Here is a 27324-nt window from a genome sequence, read left to right on the forward strand (position 1 = left end):
TAAAAAGGTTCACTGTCATAACTTTGGAATCCAGAAGAGTTCATGGAGTAGTAATAAGCACTGGATACATTTGACATCTAACTGGTCTCTTGGGAACAAATCAGCCCAGAAAATTTCCATTCTGTCCAGATAAGTTCCCATGGGGGAAATGTGCTTGGGGTTGGAGTAACGGTGGAAAATGTGCTAATGAGAAAATACAGTGGATATGCAGAGCTGTAAATATCTCCACTGCTGCTAGGTCTAAGCATGTTTCACTTTAAGCTGGAGAGGTCATGGTTTGTGCATTTGGATTCCTGAGTCTGGCTCAGGGACCCATACTTTGCTTCTTACTTCTTTCTTATCTGGGAACAGAGCTTCATTCTCCAATATCAACCACCTGGGGAAGTTTTGGACTTCCACCCAGAAACCTCCATCTCAACCTTTCTATCCAGGTGAGTCTTAGAGCCCAGTAGACACTTCAGGAGAAAGCCTCAGAGAATAAAATCCAAGAACATTTACCTGCAGTCACTTAGAAACCCAAATACCTGGCTCAGAGCCAACAGATCTTCCTGTTTACATACATGGTTGATTAACTGATTTATAATCAATTTATTTAATATGTTCAAATAGAATCACCTATCAGATTCAGCAGTACAAGATTATTAGTGATAATTAAGTGATAAGAATGAAAATATACTTGGATGAAATTCAAGAAGAAATTGGAAGCACAATGGTATCAGTAAAATTTGAACATTTCCAGGGAGATTTAGGGTAGGAAAATAAACTATTACATAAAGAGGAATTTGCAGTGAAATAATGACATTGTTTTAATTTTTTAAATGTATAAGATGGTATATGAATTTGAGCAAATTCTGGGAGATAGTGAAACTCAGGGAAGGCTGGTGTGCTGCAGTCCGTGGAGTCACAAACATTCAAATCAACAGCATAGCTATTACCTGGAAACTACAATTTTTGATACACATTTCACAAAATTTTCTCTTACATTGAGCATTCACTTGAAAAATAATTAAATTTAATATGAAAACTGACAGATGGGAAAGAGCGTATCTTTGCAGCTGTTTATTACCTGGGAGACTGGATATATTTGGAGGTTTATTAGCCATTTGCTTTATCACAAACAGTTTATGCATATTCTTTGCTTTATGCACTGGATTCAGATTGTTTAATTCTTTTCAGGTTTTTTTCTGTATGATTTTTTTTTATAATATATTTCATCTCCAGCTCTGAGAGAAAAGGCCTGGAATTATACTTCAACATGTGGGTGAGGGAGAGAATGAGATGTGTTTTAAATACCTTGACAAGCCTTCTATGCTGAAATAGATAGATGCAACTTCTCTCTCCCCACTCTTTCCCTCACATATAGGTGTCTCAGGTACCATTTCACCCCAAACTGCTCTAAGCTCCAACCACTTCCCCATTCTCTGTTTATTCTTGGTTTTCAAATTGCATTTCTTTAAACAAAGATTTACAAATTCTTTTTAAAAATTTTTACTCTTTGCAATTTAAATCATGTATTTAAATATATCTGTTGTTGGGTTGCATGAGGGCTTATAAGTTTGGGATGTATAAATCTATCAATTGGTTGTATTTTATCCTCTCTCCCACTGATTTTTTAAACATCAAAAGTTCTTATGCATCCATCAGTTCATTTCAGTTTAGTCACTCAGTCGTGTCCAACTCTTTGCGACCCCATGGACTGCAGCATGCCAGGCTTCCCTATCCATCACCAACTCCCAGAGCCTGCTCAAACTCATGTCCATCGAATCAGTGATGCCATCTAACCATCTCATCCTCTGTTGTCCCCTTCTCCTCCTCCCTTCAATCTTCCCCAGCATCAGGGTCTTTTCCAATGAGTCAGCTCTTCACATCAGGTGGCCAAAGTCAGCTTCAGCATCAGTCCCTCCAGTGAATATTCAGGACTGATTTAATTTATGATTAACTGGCTTGATTTTCTTGCAATCCTTCTATGCATCCATAGAAGTAATAAACCACCTGTCATATGCATTACCATATAATCTCACATGTTTTTGTTTCTGCCACCTTTTGCCTTTTGTGAGTAGTCTATCTTAAAAAGAGCAATTATTTGCTGCCTTCTTGTAGAATATGTGCTTTTGCATACAATTAAAGATCACTTATATGTTTTTATAAGCATATTTTAATCCATTTATGTTTGTGTAGGTTGAAATTAAAATTTTAGATACAACTTTCTACACTATTTTTTAAATTGCATTTTCTATTCTCTTTTAAATTTTTGCCAATATTATTATATTTAAAACCTGTGTTAACATGACTATTACTACTTTATATTTTTCTTTCAGAAGTTCATTTTATTATATCATTCTATTTGCTTAATATCTTTGTTTTGAATCCAATATATTTAATGTGGTTTTGTTTCCCTTGGTGTTCTTTTTATTTTGAAATTTTAATTTTCTAAAATATTTGTTTCTGTATAAATGCACGCCATTATGAAACCATTAGAGTGAACAAAGCAGGTGAGGTCTCTGCTTTGGATCTCATATTTCCATGGAGAAAGAAGCGTGTAGTAAAAAATGCATGTATGACAAAAATGTCCTTAGGTATAAATCAAATGAGAAAGGAGTAAGTAAGTTTTGTGGCATGGGTAGGATTTTATAGAGTATATTGTGGGGAGGTCTTTGCATTTGGGACAAGAATCAGAAACAGAAGTGAAATGTGACCAATGGTTTTAGCAAAAAGAGATCTAAACTCAAAGCCCAAGAATGACAGTGATACCACATAAAAAAACTGGGAGACGTGACATCCTCATCCACCATCTTATTACCTCGTTCTTTGAAATGTATGAAAATATGTGTAGTCAAATACACAGGAATAAATACAGAATAAAAATTCAGTCAAGGTTCTAATGTGAATGCCATAATGAGGCGAGTGGAGGAAGAAAGGTGCAGTCAGCATGTGGTCCCCGGAGTCTGACTTCCACACCCACAGTGCTGCCTGTTCTCTATGCAAATGAACTCTTCTCCTGAGCTCTATCCACATTGCTTCCCACCCTTTTAAGGACTAGCCTCTCTTGAAAGTATTCTTGAATTAACTGCGGTGGATAAGAAGCTTTTCCGAATGTGTCCCAGAGTAAAACACACCTTTTACATGTGATCCAGCTTGTGTGCACAGGCAACCAAGGAATACATCTGTGCATGTGACTTCCCAGGTGGCACTAGTGGTAAAGAACCTACCTGCCAACTCAGGAGACATAAGAGATATGTGTTTGATCCCTGAGTCAGAAAGATCCCCTGGAGGAGGGCATGGCAACTCACTCCAGTATTCTTGCCTGGAGAATTCCATGGACAGAGGAGCCTGGGGGACTACAGTCCATAGGGTCCCAAAGAGTCAAACACGACTGAAGTGACTTAGCACACACGCACCCACGTGTATGCACATACACACACAAGAACAGCTGAACAAAAAGAATTAACTCCTTACATGTATTAACACAATGCACTCTATTCTTCTGTGTTTAATTTGTTATATCCTATTTTATTTCTACAAACTATAGTCTGATACTCTAATAAATCTGAATCTCAGAATATGGAGAACATTCCTCCAGCATGCCTCCCATACCTATGTTAGCATTTACCTGCTTCTTTTTCTTGCCTAATCACCCACAGTTCGTGAGAGAACATATTCTTTCATTGCTTTATGCAGTATATAATTCAGCTATTCAGCTATTTATTCAGCTATTTTTCCCAACTAAACTAACTTTGGAGAGTTCAGGAGTATGTATGATATTGATACATGCCTCAAGGCACTCACAGTCTAGATGAAAATATTGAATTAACAAAAATCACACAGTGATAACCTTTTATCTAAATTATCACTAGATAAACTCTCCTTTTTCTGTGGGAATAATTTTTAATATAAATTTATTTATTTTAATTGGAGGTTAATTACTTTACAATATTCTATTGGTTTTGCCATACATCAACATGCATCTGCTACAGGTATACACGTGTTCCCCATCCTGAACCCCCCCTCCCTCCTCCCTCCCCATATGTGGGAATAATTTTAAAGTTCATGTAGGAGATGTCCAAAACTCCATCTCTAAAACAGGAGATGGAGTTTTCAGTACAGAGATAAGTGAAAAAATTCCATATAGACCAGTGATTAACTCTCCAAGCAGAGGGGACAGATGCATATATGCTCTGAGACTCGAGCCTGTGGCATCTAGTGAATCTGTGGCTCAAGTTCAATATTCATGAGATGAAGGTGAGTAAAGGCAGCATGAGTGTAAAGTTGGTGGTTCATTCAGGGACAGTCAAGGCTGGGGTTTGAAGTTATGGAATTTGGGGTCCATTCCTTATTGGGGAGTCACTGGTGAGAGTTAAGTCAGGGAGTTGGACAGTCGGCTTTGTAATATAGAAAGATTTCTTTAGCTTAATGTGAATATTGGGTAGAGGGCCCTGTACCAGCCTGTGATAGATGGGAAAGATGACCGGAAACTGAAATAAGACTGGGGATTGGGGACTAAGATGTGGGAAAGCAATGGAAACATTTGAGAGGAAAAAGAGAAAAATCAGCCTAATCTCATCACCAGAGGTGACATAAATCATTCATTTACTACCAGGAAGGAAATATTCAAAACCTTTTGCATATGTTGACTAAATCTGTCAAGTATCGTATTGTGAGTACTGCTATCCCAATAATTTGAGTAATAATTTTAACATTTAGAAGGTTCCAGTGGCTGTCCATGTTCAAACAGCACATATGTGCAGATCCAAAATGTAAATCTAGAATTTCAAACTACAAAAGGTTTACAGCTGATATCACTTAGGAATTCTTTTACCAAATCATTCTTTAAATCCTCCACTTTTGTTGAACTTTTATTTCACTTTGTGAATTATGGGTTTATTCCCTTTGCTCATTTTCCTGGTGGGAAGTCTGTCAGATATTTGATAACATAAATAAATTTCTTCTTTCTTTTTTAGATAAAATGCTTTTTGCTGCTTTGCTATTCTGGGTAACATGGGGATAGAACAGGGGCTGGAATGTCACCACAACTAAGGAAGCTTTAGTTTTGGTGACATTCCACCACAAACTCTATGGATTACCTAAGTTTATTAGAAGTTTTTTCCCCTTACATGTCCTTTTCTCCCCATCTCAGTTTTTTAAAGTGATATTTTATTTTTACTTTGAATACTGGACATAAAATGGTCATGTTAAAAAGGAGGCCCACCTATGTTCACAGGTCCATGGGAGACTTAGCAACTGGAATTTAGGTACTATCGCTACAATTTTGCAGGAAAGATAATCATTGACATTGACAAAACATTGACAAAACACTGACAGCTTGCATTGTGTCATTCTTTTCCTAATTATTGTAGCTGAGAGTGTACCGGTAGTAGCATCATTCCAGTAGGGGTGAGTGTGTGTGTGTGTGTCAGTGCACAAGTGTGCATGTTGTGGAGCATGAACAGTTCCCAAGGCAGAAAAGGGACACCTGAGCCCACGTATGCATAAGTGTGTACTAAGCCACTTCAGTCATGTCCTACTCTTTACAACCCTATGAGCTGTAGCCTGCCAGGCTCCTCTGTCCATGAGATTCTCCAGGTAAGAATATTGGCATGGGTTGCCATCCCCTTCTCCAGGGGATCTACCTGATCCAGGGATTGAACCCATACCTCTTATGGCTCCTGCATTGACAGGTGGATTCTTTACCACTGGTGCCACTTGGGAAGCCTGAGTCCACATATAAGGGTCTTTGGTATGAGGTCCTTATAATATAAACCAATATATTAAAATAAATTATAAAAAAGAAAATAAAATAATAAGGAAGTGATTTATTTCTAATCACTGGATCTCTTGGAAATAAAATTAATAAAATGCAGGTAAAAATATGGTGAACTAAGTTCCCTGTGACTTGAAGTCTCAGCTGTAGCAGGAAGGACACCTCGTTCCTCCAAATTCTCTGACACGAGCATCACTCTCCATCTTGCACATCCCCTTGGACACAATGGCTTACTTTTTAACCTTGACTTTCTAAAATAACTGCTTTTCAGGTCCTTTGCCCTGGCTTTTCACTCTGACCAGCACACACTTCAACCAGATAACCTCGTGTCTCCCACCCTCTTTTCCATGAGGTCTCCAATCAAATATTTTCCAGTCTAATTCAATGACTGGGTAAAAAATAATATACCTTTAACCATTTTGTTATACCTGATTTCTTTTTGTTCACTTCATCTGTCACCATCTGAAAACTTGTATGCTTTTTTTCTTTACATTTTTTCTCCATTATTGAAGAGTCTCTCCATTATTGTAGAGACTCTTGTACTTTTTGCCTAGATATTGGTCAGACCTCAACTGACATTACTCAAATGTGTCACATTAACTTCTTATTAAAAGTGTAGAATACCTGACCACCTGGACAAAAGGCTGGATGCACAATAAGAAGGCACAAGAGCATGCCTTGACGGGTAAATTTCCATACCAAATTATGGATACTGACTTCGAATGCAAAGTGTATATTGCAGAATTCAATTAGGTTTCCAATCACAATTTTTGAGAAACTTAGTCATGTTAATTTTTTTTTCCCTAGGTAGCCATCTCCACCACATGGAACCAGTGAATGATACACACATTTCAGAATTTCTTCTTCTGGGATTATCAAATGAACCAGAACTGCAGCCTCTCATATTTGGGCTTTTCCTCTCCACGTACCTGACCACTGTGTTCGGAAACCTGCTCATCATCCTGGCTGTCAGCTCAGACCCCCATCTCCACACACCCATGTACTTCTTCCTCTCCAACTTGTCCTTTGTAGACATCTGTTTCATCTCCACCACCATCCCAAAGATGCTGAATAATATACAGACACACAGCAAAGTTATAACTTATGAAGGCTGCATCACCCAGATATACTTCTTCCTATTCTTTGCTGCACTGGAAAACTTCCTCCTGACTGTGATGGCCTATGATCGCTTCATGGCCATCTGTCAGCCTCTCCACTACATGGTCGTCATGAATCCCCGGATCTGTGGACTGCTGGTGCTGGTGTCCTGGGTGATGAGTGCTCTGAATTCCTTAAGCCAAAGCTTAATGATGTCATGGCTGTCCTTCTGTACAGACGTGGAAATCCCCCATTTTTTCTGTGAAATTAATCAAGTGGTTCGACTTGCCTGTTCTGACACATTTCTCAATGACATGGTGATGTATTTTGCAGCTGGGATGTTGGGTGGTGCTTCACTCACTGGTATTCTTTACTCATACTCTAAGATAGTTTCCTCAATACGAGGAATGTCATCAGCCCATGGGAAGTATAAAGCATTTTCTACCTGTGCATCTCATCTCTCAATTGTTTCCTTATTTTATTGTACTATCTTAGGAGTGTACCTTAGCTCCACAGGTACCTACAGCTCACACTCAAGTGCAATTGCCTCAGTGATGTACACTGTGGTCACGCCCATGCTGAACCCCTTCATCTACAGCCTCAGAAATAAAGACATAAAGAGGGCTTTGAAAAGAATCACTGGAATGTCAGTTATATAAGGTGCAATTGTCCTGGGGCTGAAGAAATACTCATGATTGTAGGGCTCAAAACCTCAGAAGCATAAGGTGCTATTCTGCCTTTTTTTAAATTTATTTGAGTGAAGTATAATTGATTTACAATGTAGTATCATTTTCTACTGTACAGCGAAGTGATTGCTTTGCATATATATATATACACACACACACACAATATTTTTCATATTCTTTTGCATCATTGTTTTGTCACAGGTTATTGCGTATATATATATATATATGTGTGTGTGTATATATATATATATATTCCATGTCTTGGCTATTGTAAATAGTGCTGCAATGACTGTTGGGGTCCATATATCTTTTCAAATTACATTGTTCCTTGGATATATGCCTAGAAGTAGAAGTACTGGATCATATGCCAATTCTATTTTTACTGTTTTGAGGACCCTCCATACCGGCATCCGGTCCTATCACTTCATGGGAAATAGATGAGGAAACAGTGGAAACAGTGTCAGACTTTATTTTGGGGGGCTCCAATATCACTGCAGATGGTGACTGCAGCCATGAAATTAAAAGACACTTACTCATTCGAAGAAAAGTTATGACCAACCTAGATAGCGTATTCAAAAGCAGAGACATTACTTTGCCAACTAAGGTCCGTCTAGTCAAGGCTATGGTTTTTCCTGTGATCATGTATGGATGTGAGAGTTGGACTGTGAAGAAGGCTGAGCACTGAAGAATTGATGTTTTTGAACTGTGATGTTGGAGAAGACTGTTGAGAGTCCCTTGGACTGCAAGGAGATCCAACCAGTCCATTCTAAAGGAGATCAGCCCTGGGATTTCTTTGGAAAGAAGGATGCTAAAGCTGAAGCTCCAGTACTTTGGCCACCTCATGTGAAGAGTTGACTCATTGGGAAAGACTCTGATGCTGGGAGGGATTGGGGGCAGGAGGAGAAAGGGACGACAGAGGATGAGATGGCTGGATGGCATCACTGACTCGATGGATGTGAGTCTGAGTCAACTCTGGGAGTTGGTTTTGGACAGGGAGGCCTGGCGTGCTGTGATTCATGGGGTCGCAAAGAGTCGGACACAACTGAGGGACTGAACTGACTGACATACTGTTTTCCATAGTGACTCCAATAATTTACATGCCCATTGACAGTGCAGGAGGACTCCCTTTTGTCCACACCCTCTCCAGTGTTTTTTATTGGAAGGATTTTTAATGATGCCCATTCTGCCAGTGTGAAGTGGTACCTCACTGTTTTGATTGTTGAAGTAGAACTCCCTCCTTCTATTTATTTACTTGATTGCCCATTTCTTTGAACTCAATTCCTCTACACAATTTGTCATTCACTACTCTGTATGTTATATAGACATTTTCCCCATTGTCCCTATTCACACATGCCCAAAGTTTTTCCCAAGTTTAAATCAGAAATTGCCGAGAGCCAACGTGAGGAACTCTGCCCATGGCAAAGGTCATGACGAAGGAGGCTCAGCATTACGCAAAGGCGGGATCAAGCCTCAGGAGACCCCCTGTTCACGAGTATCTACCCCCAAAACCAAAGTCTGCCTACTTTACTGTTTTATGATCTCACCTACACCTCTGACTTTATGGGGGGCTGCCCCCCACCACCTCTTTCAGAGAAGGAGTTAACTTACAGCTCCAAGTTAATAAAAATTCCTGGGCGGGACAAGAGTGTTTCAACTTACAAAATCCTCTGAAGGTTCTCTAGCCTGCCTGAGCAGGTTCGTCCGGTCACATGTGATTGTTTACAGCCTCCCAACCGTGAGAGGCTTTAAACTTTCTAAATACAGATTCTTTTGAGAAGTTAGAAAATTATTAGTATAGTATAATGGATTGATTAGAAATTATATTGGTGAAGGGCTTTTCATTTGTTGAGCCAATATTTGCTGCTAAATCTCCATATTCCCTGCCCTTATAATGAATATAACTAGCATATGGGGAGAAATAAGTATTAACCTTTAAGATTAATCCTGTTAAACCTTAGGCTAAGTAAATTCCTTTTCTTGAATATAACCCCCTGCACCCTCACACTATAGGAATGCAACTTTATCTGGTGCCTTCAGAGGGTGGTGCCTAGTTTAAGAAAAAATCACCCCTGAAAAAAATAAGTTTTCTGGTTGACTGACCGTTATCAGAAAGGGCCATAAAATGTCAGCAGGCCTCATGGCCAGAAGATGATGTAAAACCCCTAAGATCTTTGTATACATTTATATGAAGCACCTGATTTTGATAAAGGTCAGGTCTGCTGACCCCACGTGACTCTGTATTCATCTCTATGTATAACAAAAAGTATATAAGCAAACCTGAAAATAAAGAAAACGGATCAGTTTCTGGAAAGACTGATTCCCCCGTGTCGTTTTTTCTTTCCCCTTCTGGCTGAATTCCCATCTGGAGTGTGGATGCTCACCATGTCTACTTACTTGCCCTGGCTTCTAAGACCCACGCGAGAAGGAGCCCAAGGCAGGGCACCCTCCAATATTCAAGTGGGTGCCGGTGGCCTACATAGATGGTGCAAACTCCTTGTCTTGGAGTTTTATTGGTATTCCACGTAAACCAAGTTATTTAGCCTCCTTTTCTCCACTAATATTTCCTACTACACTATTCTTTTCTAATCTCTCTTTATATTTCTAATTAAATAGCTTTTTCCTAGGATGCCGATTCCTTCTCCCCTTCAAATTACCCTGGATCCACCGGGGCTGGACCCCGACAAGTAATTTTTGAAAATTTTCCATTATCTTACATGGGACAACTTTGATTTCTTAAAAACAATTTCTTCTCAAAGACCTGTTTTAGTGGACTTGTGGACACAGTGCAATAGAAAGGGAGTGGGACGAATCAAGAAAGCAGCATCAACATATATACACTATTGTGTGCAAAATGGATAGTTGATGAGAAGTTGCTATATAACACACGGAGTCCAGCCTGGCACTCTGTGATGACCTAGAAGAGTGGGATGGGGAGAGGGAGGGAGACTGCAGAGAGATGGGAAACGATAACTTCAGATTTAAAGGGCACAATTTGATGAATTATAAGAGTTATTAAAAAGCTAAGAGAATGTACTGCATATTTCCATTTGTGCATAATAATACAGTGCACATATATTTAAGTGCTTTGCATGTAATTGTGAAAACTTTAAGCTCCCTGGGAATCAATTTCTTTATTTCTGAAGTTAATGTGGAATACTAAATACAACTTCATAAGGATGCTGTAAGAAATAAATAAAATGTGTGAAAGTTCATGTTTTGCACGAATAAAATATTTTTGTGTTTATATGAGTGTGTTTCACACAGTTTTCCTTGAAATTGGCATAATCATACACATTCAAACACAATTAGGATTCCATTTTTATGGTAATAGGAAGCTTGACAGAATGTTGGAAAGGATAGATATGAAAATAATAAGTGTCTGAATTACCAAGAAGCATAAAGATGTAGAAATATAAGCACAAAAATTTAAAGTCAAATGGGTAACTTCATTTTCATAATAGATTACTTATCCTATCTTAAAGTTGTGAAGACATCATCAGTTCAGTTCAGTTCAGTCGCTCAGTCGTGTCTGACTCTTTGCTACCCCATGAATCGCAGCATGCCAGGCCTCCCTGTCCATCACCAACTCCTGGAGCTCACTCAGGTTCACGTCCATTGAGTCAGTGATGCCATCCAGCCATCTCATCCTCTGTCATCCCCTTCTCCTCCTGCCCCCAATCCCTCCCAGCATCAAAGTCTTTAAGACGAGAAACTATAAAACTCTTAGAGGAAAACATAGGCAGAACACTCAGTGACATAAATCAAAGCAAGGTCCTCTATGACCCACCTCTTAGAGTAATGGAACTAAAAACAAAAGTAAACAAGTGGGATTAAACTTAAAAGCTTTTGAGATAGGAGGGGGGTTCAGGATTGGGAACACGTGTACACCCGTGGTGGATTCATGTTGATGTATGGCAAAACAAATACAATATTGTAAAGCAATTAGCCTCCAATTAAAATAAATAAATTTTGTTTAAAAAAGGCTTTTGCACAGCAAAGGAAACTATAAGCAAGGTGAAAAGGAAACCCTCAGAATGGGAGAAAATAACAGCAAATGAAACAACTGACAAAGATTAATTTCCAAAATATACAAGCAGCTTATACAACTCAATTTCAGAAAAACAAACAACCCAATCAAAAAGTGGGAAAATACATAAACATTTCTGCAAAGAAGACATTCAGATTGCTAACAAACATATGAAAAGATGCTCAACATTGTTCATTATTAGAAAAATGCAAATCAAACTACAATGAGATATCACCTCACACTGGTCAGAATCAGTTCAGTTCAGTCACTCAGTCATGTCCAACTCTTTGTGATCCCATGAATCGCAGCACGCCAGGCCTCCCTGCCCATCATTAATTCCTGGAGTTCACTCAAACTCATGTCCATCAAGTCGGTGATGCCATCCAGCCATCTCATCCTCTGTCATCCCCTTCTCCTCCTGCCCCAATCCCTCCCAGCATCAGAGTCTTTCCCAGTGAGTCAACTCTTCGCATGAGGTGGCCAAAGTACTGGAGTTTCAGCTTTAGCATCATTCCTTCCAAAGAACACTCAGGACTGATCTCCTTTAGAATGGACTGGTTGGATCTCCTTGCAGTCCAAAGGACTCTCAAGAGTCTTCTCCAACACCACAGTTCAAAAGCATCAATTCTTTGGAGCTCAGCCTTCTTCACAGTCCAACTCTCACATCCATACATGACTCCTGGAAAAACCATAGCCTTGACCTTTGTTGGCAAAGTAATGTCTCTGCTTTTGAATATGCTATCTAAGTTGGTCATAACTTTTCTTCCAATGAGTAAGCATCTTTTAATTTTATGGCTGCAACCACCATATGACCCAGCAATTCCACTCCTAGACATATACCCTGAGGAAACCAAAACTGAAAGAGACACATGTTTCCTATTGCTCACTGCAGCACTATTTACAATATCCAGAACATGGAAGCAATCTAGATGTCCATCGACAGATGAATGGATAAAGAAGCTGTGGATAAAGAAGCTGTAATAATGGAATATTACTCAGCCATTAAAAAGGAACACATTTAAGTCAGTTCTAATGAGTTGGATGAACTTAGAACCTATTATGCAGAGTGAAGTGAGTCACAAAGAGAAAGATAAATACTGTATTCCAACACATATATACAGAATCTAGGGAAATGGCACTGAAGAATTTATTTACAGGGCAGCAGTAGAGAAACAGACATAGAGAATAAACGTATGGAAATAGGTCAAGGGGAGCAGAGGGTGAGTTGTATGGAAAAAGTAACATGGAAACTTACATTACCATATTAAAAAAAAGTCTATATTATCTTCCTACTGCTATTATAAAATACTCTTACTTTAGTTGCTTAAAGTAAACAAATACATACTCTTACAGTTCTAGATATCAGAAGCTTGAAGTGAGTCTTATTGGGCTAATATTAAATGTTTGGGAGGTGGTTCTAAACTCACCATGACCCACGAACACACCAAATTGACAGCTGTATGTGGATCAGTTTCTTCTGAAAAAGACCCAAAACCTAGGTGAATATTTCCTCCATAGCAAAGACTTATAAGGTCACATAAAAATGGCAGGAGAAACAGAGATGCGGTCTCTTCAAATACCCAACTCCTGGTGTTGGTAACACACCAGTGGGAAGGATCTCACATTTTCACTAAGGAAAATGGGTTTGTACCTTATATCATGTACATGAGCCCTTGGGATCTACACCAGAGAGATAAGTCACTAAAGTGCATGGATCTAAACACCAATGGGGCTGCTGTCCAGGAGACTGTAAAGTCTGTAAGGAAGGGAAAGTCTGCTCTGAAAGAGCTTCTACACATTCACTGACCACAGGACCCAGCACAAAAGCAGCAGTTTGAAAAGCACTTGCTGCATGCATGCTAAGTCGCTTCAATTGTGTCCAACTCTTTGCAACCCTATGGACTGTAGCCCACCAGACTCCTTTGTCCATGAAATTCTCCAGGCAGCGATACTGGAGTGGGTTGTCATGCCCTCCTCCAAGGGATCTTCCTGAACTGGGGATCAAATCTCATGTCTCCTGCACTGACTAGCGGGTTCTTTACTAGCACCACCTGAAAAGCACCTAGAAGGTGTATAAAGGAGATTCATTAGTTAATTAAAGCATCTGCTGGGGGTGCAGGGGCTTGAAACGTTCTCCGGGAACAGAGGCATTGGCACACATCACGTGTGCGCTCTCGATCCACCGTGCTCGCTCATCACTGCCAGGTGCCGCTATTGCACTCCCACTACCTTGCTAGCTAGTGCCCATGGAATGCCCTATCTTCATGTTTTTCCTTCACCTTGTGAACCCAGCAGGTTTTCCTGGAATTTGCACTTTCTTTGCCACACTAAAACTGGAGAGCTTGTCCCCACACTCTCCCATGCCCATTCTGCGGTCAGTGGGTTTTCCCCACCCATGTGTCTCCCACAGCCACACTGCCCTCGGAGGGCTCATTCACCCATAGACACCCACACACTTGCTGCAACCAGTGGGCTTAACCTGGCTTCAGGCACTCCTGCAGCCCTACTGAAGCCAGAAGTCTTGCGCTGCACCATGATCTTCCTAAGCCCTGATATAGGTAAGGCTTCCCCTGGTCCAGGCTCCTTTGAGAGCCTCACTGAAACCAGAGTTTGCCCCCCTCATGTGCTCATCCATGACTCTGCTTCAGGTGAACTTCCACTATGCTCCTCTCCCTCCACCTATAGCTGGTGAGTTTCTGCCAGATCTAGACAACCCTGTAGTCCAACTGCACACTGCTGGCACACACAGTACACACAGGAGATACCACTTGAACACCTGGCATTATCCACAGGCAGCCTGTGCTTAGGGGTCCTAAATCCTCACTCAGTCATGTCCTACTCTTTGCCACCCCATGAACCATAGCCTGCCAGGCTGCTCTGTCCATGGGATTCTCCAGGCAAGAATACTGGAGTGGGTAGCCATTCCCTTCTCCAGGGTATCTTCCCGACTCAGGGATCAAATCCAGGTCTCCTGCATCGGCAGGAAGATTCTTTACCTTCCGAGCCACCAGAGAAGCTCAATCACAACTAAATTTTACCTTAAATTAACTGTTTAACAGCCCTAATAAATCTGAAAGATGAATCTTCACTTGTGACAAAAAATATCATATTTAAAGTTAACTGGGACTGAGATGTGGAAGTATTTTGGAGGTCCTTATCCTGCCTACTACAAAATCTTTTTCAATAGCATATCATTTTGTGTCATTCAAGAATCCTTATATAAAAGAAACCAACAGAATTTACCATAGCCTCTGGAATGAGGGAATAAGTTATCCCTTCAAAATTACATGCAAAGTCAGGTTTTGGTGCAGAAGAACTAAAACTGTCTACAACTGACTGCATCACAGGCTTACAGTTTTTCTACTCAAAGAGTGATCCACAGACCAGGACCACCAGCATCAAAATCATCCAGGAGCTTGCTAGATATTCAGAGTCTCTGGGCACACCAGGACCTGCTGAATCAGATTCTGCATTTGTAGCAGGATTGTTGTTGACTCCCAGACAGATTGAAGTTAGAGAAGAGTTTGTCTGGAGTAAAATTTCAACCCTTTACTGTTGACATTTGGGGCAGGATGATGCTATTCTGGAGGTTCTTTCCCATGGATTTTAGATATTTAGCAGAATCATTTCAGACATCATCATACATCCTAGGGGGAAAATCCTTTCTGGTTGAGAAGCACTAGCCTAGAGTTTGAAAGATAGAAGCATACTGACATGTTTATAGTCAAGGCATATCACATACTCAGATATTAACTTTGACCAGATCACTAAGCCTCCTTTCTGCAGTTGATAATGGAATTCTTAATGTACTTCCTCATAGATAAAACATTTATAAATATTAAATCAAAAAATCTGTATAATATGCTAAGCTAAGGCTTTAGTTAAAAAGAAAAAAGAAAAAAGATCTAAATATATTTCAGATCACTAGCAAGTATTTTATGAAAGTAAAAATGTTAGTCACTCAGTCGTGTCCAGCTCTATGTGACTCCATGGACTGTACCCACGAGGCTGTCCTCTCCATGGAATTCTTCAGGCAAGAATACTGGACTGGATTGCCATTCCCTTCTCCAGGGTATCTTCCCAACCCAGAGATTGAAACAGTGTCTCCCATATTGCAAGCAGATTCTTTACCATCTGAGTCACCAAATTTTATAATGTAGAACTAAATGATAGCTCAAAACTAGAGATGTAAGTATGAAATTCCTAACTGATACAGCAAAAGTATTAGGAAGACAATGTATGCAAAGCCCATGTTTTATTATCAAAAGAACTCAGTATCTCCCCCTCTATACACACACAGACACACACAACCCTTGTTGAAAGAGTGGAAATTTTCTGGAGATTCAGGAGGTAAGTCCCTACCACAAGACAATGCTTTGAAGATACAAGAGACCTAATCCAGATGGCTTTCTCAGTCTTACACTTGGAGAAAACTTGAAACAAGGAACTGGGAGATTTAGAGATCTCAAAAGGAGGCAATTTCATGGAGAAGGAATGAAAAAAGAAAAACAAAATTGGATTCTCATGGCTTCTACCCTGGTCTCTTGTGAATAGAGGATCATTAAGAAAAATTTCCTTCCTTCCAGAACAGTTTTCCACAAGGGAAATATGTGTTTAAACGTTGAAATAACTAGAGAGAAATGAGCAGATATAGGGCATAATAAGTATCTCCACTCTGTAGCCTCTCAGTGTTTATAAACTTGGACTAGAGGGAGCTTTCTTTTCCTTTGTTTGGAGTCCTAACTCTGGCTGGGGGACTGTAGCTTCTCTCCTTCCTACTATCTTGTCTGGGGAGAAAGCCTTAGTTTCCATCATCTACCCTCCAGGGAAAAATTCAGACTCCCTGTTGGAGCCTTTGTTGGACCTGTTGAACCTCTGTTGGGCCTCTCAGAGTTAATATCCAGGTGAGTCCAACAACCCAGGTTACAGTGCATGAGAAGGTCAGAGACAAAGGAAGCCAATTCAACTCAACCCAGAGAAAAGCAAAAAGCTGTGTTTCTTTGCTTGATTAATTAATTAATGTATCTTCTTTTGTTGTTACATAATATTTTACAATGTGACTGTGCTACCTATACTTTTGATGTCTTTCATATTTTTTACCATTAAATTGCTACTATGTCAATCCTAGAAAAACTATGTTGAGATTGTTAAATTTGAATCATGGTTCCTATAAAAGACAATCCCTCTACCCTGCTCAGGAGACACACTGAGCAATGTCCAGGGACATTTTTGTCATGCTGGAGAGAGGTGGGTGGACACCATGGATACTGTCAACATCCTTCAATGCACAGGACAGAGTACACAAAAGGGAATGACCTGGCCTAGAAAATTCACAGTGCTGAGACTGAGAATCCCTGGGATAAGAAAATCTGTATTTGTAATATTTATTGCTGTCTTCAGGTTGTTTTTCAATCCTGTAATCCTTTGTATTTCTGCTAGCAAAACTAGAGTACTGTTTTTGCTACCAGTTGAAAAGTTCCAACCTCAATCACCATGACACTTCTTTTTACCAGGCTGATGAGTGTAAGACATTTCTTGTTTTCTTAAACTACTGCACAGTTTCAGCAAAATTTACATATATTGAATATCATTATTGTTTGCTTTTTGTTACTATGTGCCCATATATTACTTGCCCATTTTTCTATTACTTTCAGCATTCCAAATTATCTCTACTGATCATTCTTGCTCATTGGAATTTTGGAGGGAATATACCTCTTCTTTTTTTGATGATGCCTGAAATAAGGGACCAATTTCATATTCTTCCAGATAGATAGACATTTACTCCAGGTTTTATATAACAGCCCAACTTTTTTCTACTAGACTGAAATATAATCTGGCCATATGGTAAATGTCCATATACAATGAGGTCTAAAAAAAAAAAAACATTAAATACTGTTCCTTCAGCTCTTCAAGAAGTACATTTTTATAATTTTAATTCTTAGATCTTTGCCATTTTACTCTTTAATGAGAGAATCATGTTAATGTGACTAAAATTTTACTCTTCAGTGTATTATTTCAGTAATCAGTCATAAATTTTTACTAAATGTCATTAAATATAATTATTTTAATCCACTAGACTTGCTTTTTCCTTATTTTTTTTATTTTATGAGTTTTCTTTTCTATACTTTTTTTGTATATAAATGCACATATTTTGAATCAATGAAAATGAAGAAACTATGGGGTCTCTTTTCTGGATTGTAAACCATAATGGAAAGGCCTAATACAACAAAATAAATGCATGAATCATAAATAAATCATTTAAATATATGAATTTTCACAGCCTGGAGGACTTCATGGAATATGACTTGGTAGGACTTCATGGAATATGACCTGGGAAGACTTTGCATGCTGAACAAGGAAGGTGGTGAGAATTGCCTTTTATAGGAACCATAGTTTAAATTTAACGATCTCAACATATTTTTTCTAGCATTGACCTAGTAGCAATTTAATGATAAAGTATATGAAAGACAGTCAAAATTGTAAGTAGCACAGTCACATTGTGAAATATTATGTAACAACCAAAATAGATACATTAATTAATTACTCAAGCAAAAAAACATAGGTCAAGAGTATACCCACTGGCTGTGTCAAAAAAGAGATCAAAAATTAATAGCAGAAAAAAATGTCACAAAGAAAAATGAGAGAAGGACCAGCACATCCACTATTGCACTAATTAAACAATTGTGGTCAAATGAGCATGGATATGTACAGGAATAACAGATCAGGAGGATAAGGTAGATATCACTGTGAGGCAAGTGGAACAATAAAGGTTCAGTCAGTGTGTGGTCCCTAGAGTCTGAGGGCACTTCAGAATCCACACTGCTGCTTATTCTTTCTGCAACATTTCTCTTCTATTGGGCTCCTCATTCATGTTGTTTACCTCACATTACCAGGATTTCCCTTTTTAAACTAGTCTTGCCTTTACTGAGGTAGATTCTTGAAATTTAGATTATATATCAAACCTATGCCTTTATTTTGTGGTCCAGCATGCTTGCACATAGAAACAAAGAAATACAAGCATATGCACACACTTACATGACTGAACAAAGAGAACTATCCAACAACCTTGCCCTTACTATGTATTTACAATGGCTGGGAGGGATTGGGGACAGGAGGAGAAGGGGACAACAGAGGATGAGATGGCTGGATGGCATCACCTACTCGATGGATGTAAGTTTGAGTGAACTCCGGGAGTTGGTGATGGACAGGGAGGCCTGGCATGCTGCGATTCATGGGGTTGCAAAGAGTCGGACATGACTGAGAAACTGAACTGAACTGATATATCTACAATGTTACCCTTATTATGTATTTGTGATGGTCTCTGAGTTTTTCTTCTGCAACTTATTGGTACTACTCTATTTAATTCTTAATATCATAGTCTAAAACCCTAATGGGTCCCAGTCTCAGAATATGAACATTTCTCCATATGTCCAGAATATGGACATATCCTCCATACTTGTGTTAGTACAATTGACCTTCTATATCTGCCGCTTCCACATCTGTTGGTTTCCCCATTTGCAAATCAAAACTATCCAGAAATTTTCAGCAAGTTCCAGAAAGCAAAATTTGAATATACTATGCACCAGCAACTATTTTAGAGAAGGAAATGGCAACCCACTCCAGTGTTCTTGCCTGGAGAATCCCAGGGACGGCGGAGCCTGGGGGGCTGCCGTCTATGGGGTCGCACAGAGTCGGACACAACTGAAACGACTTAGCAGTAGCAACAGCAGCAACTATTTACAGGGCATTTGCACTGTTATGAGGTATTATAAGCAATCTAGAGATGATTTAAAATACAATATACTGAGGATATATGCAGGCTATGTGCAAGACTATACTGCACATAGTATAGTGTATGAGACTAATGAGACTTGTTCATCCTCAGATTTTTGAATATGCAGGAAGCCAATGCTCCATGGATACAGAGGGACACACTTCTGTGCTTTCTTTCACCATTGCCAATTTTTCTGAAAATAACTTCTCTCACTCTTTCTTGCAATATATATATTTATTCAGTTACCTTTCCAAGCAAACTAAATCTGATATGGAAGAATGGTAAGTATAGCATTGCTATGTGCCTCTGGACCCTCAGTCTGGTGATGGATAAAAGACATGAATATAGATAAAATTTTCAAAATGACAGCCCTTCTATCTAAATTAAGTGCACAAAGTGTCTTTTTTTCTGTGAAAATATTAAGAAGAAAATAAAGCTTCATAAAATAGATGTCTTGGCAGTCATAAAGTGTAGATGAAGATTTGGATATGAAAAGGAGGCAAAAATTTCCAAATATACCTGTGGTGAGACTCCAAGAAGAGAGAAACATGTGTGTAGAGGCATTGAGCAAGGGCTTCCTTGGTGGCTCAGACGGTAAAGCGTCTGCCTGCAATGTGGGAGACCCAGGTTCGATTCCTGGGTCGGGAAGATCCCCTGGAGAAGGAAATGGCAATCCACTCCAGCACTTTTGCCTGGAAAATCCCATGGATGGAGAGCCTGATAGGCTACAGTCCATGGGGTCGCGAAGGGTCGGACACGACTGAGCGACTTCACTTCACTTCACTTCACTTCAGAGGCACTGAGCATCAAAGCTGCAGGGTCAGGTGAAGCAGCCAGTCACGTTCAGTGTCTGTGAGATCCATGTGGATGAGGGCAGGACAGTGTGAAGGTGAAGCTGGCAGACAGGTCTCAGAGACTCAGGCTTCATGTTTAAGGCTAAGGGACTTTGTCTTCATTCTCCATTGAAATGTCACAAAGGGGAGTGGAAGTTTGAGGATCAGCTTTGCAATATAGAAAATTTTTCTGGATCAAAGTGAATATAGGGCTAGAGGGGTGCCAGTCAGTGACAAATGGAAGCAACAACAATGAATTTTTTTAAAAACTGTGAAATTGAGGACCAAGAAGTAAGAAACAGACATTGGAAGAGTAGAAAAAATCTGCCTCATTTTAGCCTAAGTGTTAAACACTCATTTACCAACAAGAAATATTAAATCTGTCAACTACCTTGGGATGATTGATACTGTTCTCCCCACTATTTGAATGACGATATTAACATTTTGAAAGGTTGGGTTGGCTCTCCAGGTTTAAAAAGCTAAGGTGTGATAGATTTGAAATTCAAGTCCAGATTTCCTAATTCAAAAGTTTTGCATTTTATATCATTAAAAAAAGTCTGCTCTTATGATCCTTTGTATTTCAGTAATATCTGTTGTAATTCCTCCTTTTTCATTTTTAATATTATTGTTTTGAGTCCTCTCCCTTTTTTCTTGAGGAGTCTGGTAAAAGGTTTATCAATTTTATTTATCACCTCAAAGAACTAACTTCGTTTTATTGATCTTTGCTATTGCTTGCATCAATTCTATTTTGTATTTTCTGCTCTGATCTTTATGGTTTCATTCCTTCTACCTAAGGATTTTGTTTGTTCTTCATTCTCTAGTTGCTTTAGGTGTAAGTTTAGATTGTTTATTTAAAACTTTCTTGTTTCTTGAGGTGTGCTTGAATTACTATAAACTTCCCTCTTAGAACTGCTTTTGCCGCATCTTATAGGTTTTGGGTCATTGTGTTTTTGTTGTCATTTGAATCTGTGTATTTTTTTTTTAATTTCCTCTTTGATTTCTTCAGTGATCTCTAGGTTTTGCAGGAGCATGTTGTTTAGGTACCATGCATTTTTCTTACAGTTCTTTTTCCTCTGATTGATATCTAATCTCATAGGGTTGTGGTCCGAAAAAGTGCTTGATACAATTTTAATTTTCTTAAATTTTCCAAGGCTTGATAGATAGACGTCATCTATTTTGGAGAATATTTCATGTGCACTTGAGAAGAAAGTGTATTCTGCTGCTTTGGAGTGGAAATCTCTAATTTTCTAATTTGTTGCCTGTAATTGTTCACAGTAGTCTTTCATGATCCTTTATATTTCTCTGGTATCAGTTGTAACAACACTTCTTTCATTTCTGATTTTTATTTATAAGTGTGCTGGCCATTCTTCTGCTTGCATACACTTCCACGCACAACTTTGTGCATCTGTCCTATTCTTACTTGAAGTCACTGTTCAAATGTCAACTTGTTTGCCAGTCTTGCCACAACACTCATGAAAAATAGAATGCACTATTCATTCTCACGTTTAGATTTGTTTTCCATTTCATCATATCATTCATCCCCATCTGAAGTTATATAGAACTTTATTATTTCCTTATATACTTTTTCTCTATCAATGAATTGCAGGGATTTTTGTGCTTCAGCATCCATTATTCATAGTCTAGTTAGTGCCTAAAAATGTGGCCAGACTTCGCTGTACAGTCCTTACGTACATGAAGAATTTCTCATTAAAAGTTTAAAATTCTTGTCCCGTTAGAGAAAAAGCTGATTGGGACAGAAATTCCGTATCATAAGTAACACAGAATATCCCAATCCAGGACTGTGTAACAAACTAGAGTTGTGGGATAGGGAGGAAGGTGGGAGAGAGGTTCAAGAGGGAGAGGACATAGGTATACCATGGTGATGATTGGCAGAAATCAACACACAATTGTAAAGCAATTATCATTCAATCAAAAATAAATAAATTTAATTATAAAAAAGAAAGCCAGATTCATGTTGATGTGTGGCAGGACCAATACAATATTGTAAAGTAATTAGCCTCCAATTAAAATAAATAAATTTATATTTAAATAAAAAATAAAATAAAATAAAAATAAAGTAGTGAAGTGAAAAAAAAAGCCAGATCCATACAATGAGTATCAATATTAATGTATTGACTGAATAGTATATGCAGTAGCATTTAGAATATGTGACTAATGTAACTTCATGTAAATACTAATCATAGTATTTGCTTCTCTTCTCAGAGCCACAGGCAGCATATGGAATCAAGAAACAAAACAAGAATTTCAGAATTTTTACTTCTGGGATTTTCAGAGGAACCAGAAATACAACCCCTCATATTTGGGCTTTTCCTCTCCATGTACCTGATCACTGTCTTTGGAAACCTCCCCATCATCCTGGCCTTCAGCTCAGACCCCCACCTCCACACCCCCATGTACTGCTTCCTCTCCAATCTGTCCTTTGTAGACATCTGTTTCACCTCTACCACCATCCCAAAGATGCTGTGGAACATCCAGGCAGAGAACAAAGCCATAACCTATGAAGGCTGCATTATCCAGATGTATTTTTTCATACTCTTTGTATGTTTGGATGACTTCCTCCTGACTGTGATGGCTTATGACCGCTTTGTGGCCATCTGCCATCCCCTGCACTACACGGTCATCATGAACTCCCGGCTCTGTGGACTGCTCATGCTGGTGTCCTGGGTGATGAGTGCTCTGAATTCCTTGATACAAAGCTTAATGGTATTGCAGCTGTCCTTCTGTACAGACTTGAAAATTCCCACTTTTTCTGTGAAATTAATCAGATGGTCCAACTTGCCTGTTCTGACACATTTTTTAATGACATGTTGTTTTATTTTGCAGCTGGGATGTTTGGCTTTTTAACCCTCACTGGAATTCTTTACTCATATTCTAAGATAGTTTCCTGCATACGAGGAATCTCATCAGCTCAAGGGAAGTATAAAGCATTTTCCACCTGTGCATCTCATCTTTCAATGGTCTGCTTATTTTATTGTACAAGCCTAGGAGTGTACCTTAGCTCTGCTGCTACCCAAAGCCCACACTCAAGTGCAACAGCCTCAGTGATGCACACTGTGGCCACACCCATGCTGAACCCCTTCATCTATAGTCTGAGGAACAAAGATATAAACAGAGCTCTGGAAAGAATCATTGAAATGGCAGCTACAAAAGGTCCAGCTGTTTTGGGGCTGAAGTAGTACTGTGATTTCAGAATTGAAATAAAGGGAGCCAGAAATTGATATTTTTTTATCAGATTGTAGAAGGAGAACTTCCTCCTTTTCTCTGTTTCCTGGAATTTCCATTTGTATGAATTCAACTCCTCTACACAATTTACGTAACTCACTTTATTGAGCTTCATTGTGAATAATACCTTTAGTTGTGGTAGAAATTGCAATGGATCTGTAGAATGCTTTGGGTAGTAAGAATATTTTAATAATATTAAGTCTTCTAATCCGTGGACACTTGATAATCTTTTCATTTATTTGTCTTCTTCAATTTCTCTCATCAGTATCTAACAGGTTTTAGTGTATATGTCTTTCAACTCCTTGATAAAATGTATTCCTAAATATTTATTTCTTTTGAATGTTATTAGATAAGTCCTGGGAGCTTATCTAGTAGCTGTGTCATACTGCAGCTAGCAATATGCTTATTTGACATGATTGCCTTTGAAATGAATGACTCAAAAGTAAAAAACTTAATTTTAAGCACTTTTATTACAATCAAAAAAGGTTAATGGTAATGCACTTATATTGCAAATATGCTACTGTCACTTATAAATGCTTTCTTGGTTTTATGTTATATCTAAAATGTTGTTGCTGTTGTTCAATTGCTAAGTCGTGTCCAACTCTGCGACCCCATGGACTGCAGCATGCCAGGCTTACCTGTCCTTCACTATCTTCTGGAGTTTGCTCAAACTCATGTTCATTGAGTCAGTGATGCTATCTAACCATTTCATCCTCTGTCACCCCCTTCTCCTCTGGCCAGTATCAGGGTCTTCTCCCATGAGTCGGCTCTTCATGTCTGGTGGCCAAAGTATTGGAGTTTGTTTGTTTGTTTTACTTTACAATATTGTATTGGTTTTGCCACACACCAACATGAAACCGCCATGGGAGTGCACGTGTTCCCAATATTCAGGATTGATTTCCTTTAGGGTTGACTGATTTGATCTTCTTGCTGTCCAAGGAACTCTCAAGAGTCCTCTCCAGCACCATAGTTCAAAAGCATCAATTCTTCGGCATCCAGCCTTCTTTATGGTCCAATTCTCACATCTGTACATGACTACTGGAAAAGCCATAGCTTTGACTATACCAACATACTCAGTGTAAAAATTATCAAATATATATCTCCCAATTGTTGCTACATGGAAAGATAAGTGGGATTAAATTGACCTAATAATGAAAGGTTGCTGCTACCAGACATGAACAATGCCAGGATCCGTGGCCTCCAGAGGAGATGAATTCAGTCTGGGGCCAGAGACAAGGCTTAATTACTCAGAGTTTTTTTCTGTAATAAAGTTTTATTAAAGTATAAAAGAGATAGAGAAAGTTTCTGACATAGACATCAGAAGGGGACAGAACGAGTGCCTCGTTCCTAGTTTTTAGCAAGGAGTTATATACCTGTAAGCAAGCTACTAACTAGAGAAAGGAAAGCCTCAAAACTGAGAGAGTTGCACCAGGCCCCTCATTTGCAACATGCATTTTGAGATAGCATTCGCACAAGGTGAGTCATCCTGGGCTCACCCAGAATTTTTATTTTATCTTATTCATATCAATGAAACAATTCACATGAATCTTGAAGAGAGGCAGATTTCCAAGCAAATACTTAGTTCATTAACATAGCTTAAGAAATACATTTCCATGAGAAAAACACATTAGTCAGCTCAAGGTTTGAGATAAAGTTAAGTTCTGGTGGAACCAGGTATCTCCATGGCAACACAGGATTTGAAGAGAAAAAGAAAAAACAACTTCCACTTGCAGTTTATTTCCTCTTGCAGCTTGGGGATCAAGGACCTCCCTACTGAGACTATTCTCAATAAAAGCTTAGTGTCAGAGAAAACCATAAAAATGAGGAACTAAAATGTCAAACCAAGTATTTTGTTAATATGCATATTATTTCTTTATCATGCTCTACATCTATTTATTAAAGCATAAAACATTGATGACCATAGGTTAGGAGACACATTTACTGAGATGAAGGATTGGTTTCTGTATTTTATGTTTTATTACTGAATTATTTTCCTGTTTCTGCTTGAACTGTTAATGCTACCTACAAATATAATATCTCCTATTGTTCTACAAAAATCTCCCATTTCCTGAGATTTGTCATAAATACAAAAGGGATGGTGGATGAACAATATCAGCTCATTCATTTCCCATCTTCTTCATGCTCAGGAGTCTCTTCATTCTTCATGATCAGAGGATAATCTGCAAGACAGCTTGATATCCTGCCCAGTCATGTGACTCAGGGCCACCAGTGTTTCTGCACAAACATGCATATCTGTCCACCTCTCCTTGTGACCTAGAAGGTAACCTCAAGGTAGTCACTTGTTACTACGGTTATCTGAAATAAATTGAATAACACAATGGCCATGGATGTTCTCTTCAAATGTCAGAACATATGCCAAAAATTAAAAGCTTCAAGTTATTATAATTGCCCTCAGCTCTGTTTATTTGAATTATTTTATCAGTTAATAATCCGGCATAACAAGCTATTTTATGTCAAATTGGATACCTTATTACCTTTACTGTTAGATGAATTTATTTGGTAGGGAGTTGTGCTGACTTATTTGTGCTCCTTATAAAGGTGTAGTCAGTTGTCAGTCTCTACATTGCGTTTCTAAGCCTCATCCATGACGTTAGTAAGGCTGTGATGCTTTTCTGTCTTGAATCAACCTATGATGAGCTTTCTGTGTTTCTGTATCTAGGATAAACTTCTCTTTGCAAGGGCAAAAAAAAGAGTTTTCATGTGACTTACTCAAATTTAATAATTGTTTCTACATCCCTAAATGAGGCTTGGCTTTCTTCCCAGTTGGAAGACATTTCTTCCTCCCTGTTAAGGGAGAAACTACTGCCTATGTTCTAGCCCCTAGCCATGCACCACTAGAGTTTTTCCCATTTAATTAAATTATCAGAGTATAATTACACACAACAAAATGTATATTTAAAGTGTACAATTTGGTGAATTAAAGGACTAATACAAAAACTAAGAGAACACATTGCATATTTCCATTTATGTTTAATTCAACAGTGCATATAGCTTTAAATACTTTGTTACATAATTGTGAAAATTTTAAGCTTCCTGAAGCTCAATTTCTTATTTATAAATTCAATTTGGAATATTAAATATAACTTCATATGGATGCTCTGAGAAATAAATGAGACATGTGGAAATTCATTTTTATGCAAAGAAACTGTTTCAAAGGTAATGTGACTGTGTGTGTGTTTGCATATATATTTCTTTAAAATAAGCACAATCATACAAATACATATAAACACAAAAACACAATTATGATTCCATCTTTTATGTTGAAAAGAAACTTGAGAGAATGTTAGAGAGAACAGAAATGAAAGTAATGAATGTTTAAATTAACATGGTTTTAAAAATATTGAAATATAGGCAAAAATTTTAAAGTAAAATGGGTGTCTCCATTTTCCTAATGGATTACTTTTCCTTTCTTAAGTTCACATGTCATCATAGACATTTAGATTTATGCAATGGGAAATTCACTAATCAGACAAAATATCTTTATATTGATTAAAATTTTGTTTCTCCTCGGTATGGGTTTTTATCATAAAATGCTCCTATTACTCACAGTAGGCCACGTAATGAATGGAAAGTCAATGGGGAACATATGTACACCCATGGCTGGTTCATGTGAATGTATGGCAAAAATCACTACAATATTGTGAAGTAATTAGCCTCCAATTAAAATAAATTTGAAAAAAACTTAGAGTCTTCCCAAGTGGCCCTAGTGGAAAAGAATCTGCCTGTCAATGTAGGAGGCACAAGAGTTTGATTCCTGGGTTGGGAAGATACTTTGGAGGAGGAAATGGCAATCCACTCCAGTATTCTTGCCTGGAGAAGTCCATGGACAGAGGAGCCTGGCAGGCTACAGTCCATGGGTCACAGAGTCGGACATAACTGAGCAT

The 27324-nt window shown here is 38.6% G+C and overlaps 1 protein-coding gene, 1 long non-coding RNA gene and 1 pseudogene across 2 annotated transcripts in view; all 3 read left to right on the forward strand.

Moving 5' to 3' along the window:
* The window catches only part of LOC132659866 (uncharacterized), a 995695-nt gene that overhangs the window by 959511 nt on the left and 8860 nt on the right, over positions 1-27324 (forward strand). The gene's annotated exons all lie outside the window — the stretch shown is intronic.
* On the forward strand, positions 6583-7515 carry LOC101115538 (olfactory receptor 7A17-like). Its single transcript, XM_004009237.5, has one exon. It carries the CDS (start codon positions 6583-6585, stop codon positions 7513-7515), a length of 933 nt encoding a protein of 310 aa, XP_004009286.2.
* LOC101115793 (olfactory receptor-like protein OLF4) lies at positions 22406-24771 on the forward strand (annotated as a pseudogene).

Source organism: Ovis aries, chromosome 5 (assembly GCF_016772045.2).
Source record: "Ovis aries strain OAR_USU_Benz2616 breed Rambouillet chromosome 5, ARS-UI_Ramb_v3.0, whole genome shotgun sequence".
Taxonomy (NCBI): Eukaryota; Metazoa; Chordata; class Mammalia; order Artiodactyla; family Bovidae; genus Ovis; species Ovis aries.

What these genes read in the sequence shown, in the direction of transcription:
- LOC101115538 (XM_004009237.5), top strand. Translation starts at nt 6,583, where the DNA reads ATGGAACCAGTGAATGATACACACATTTCAGAATTTCTTCTTCTGGGA.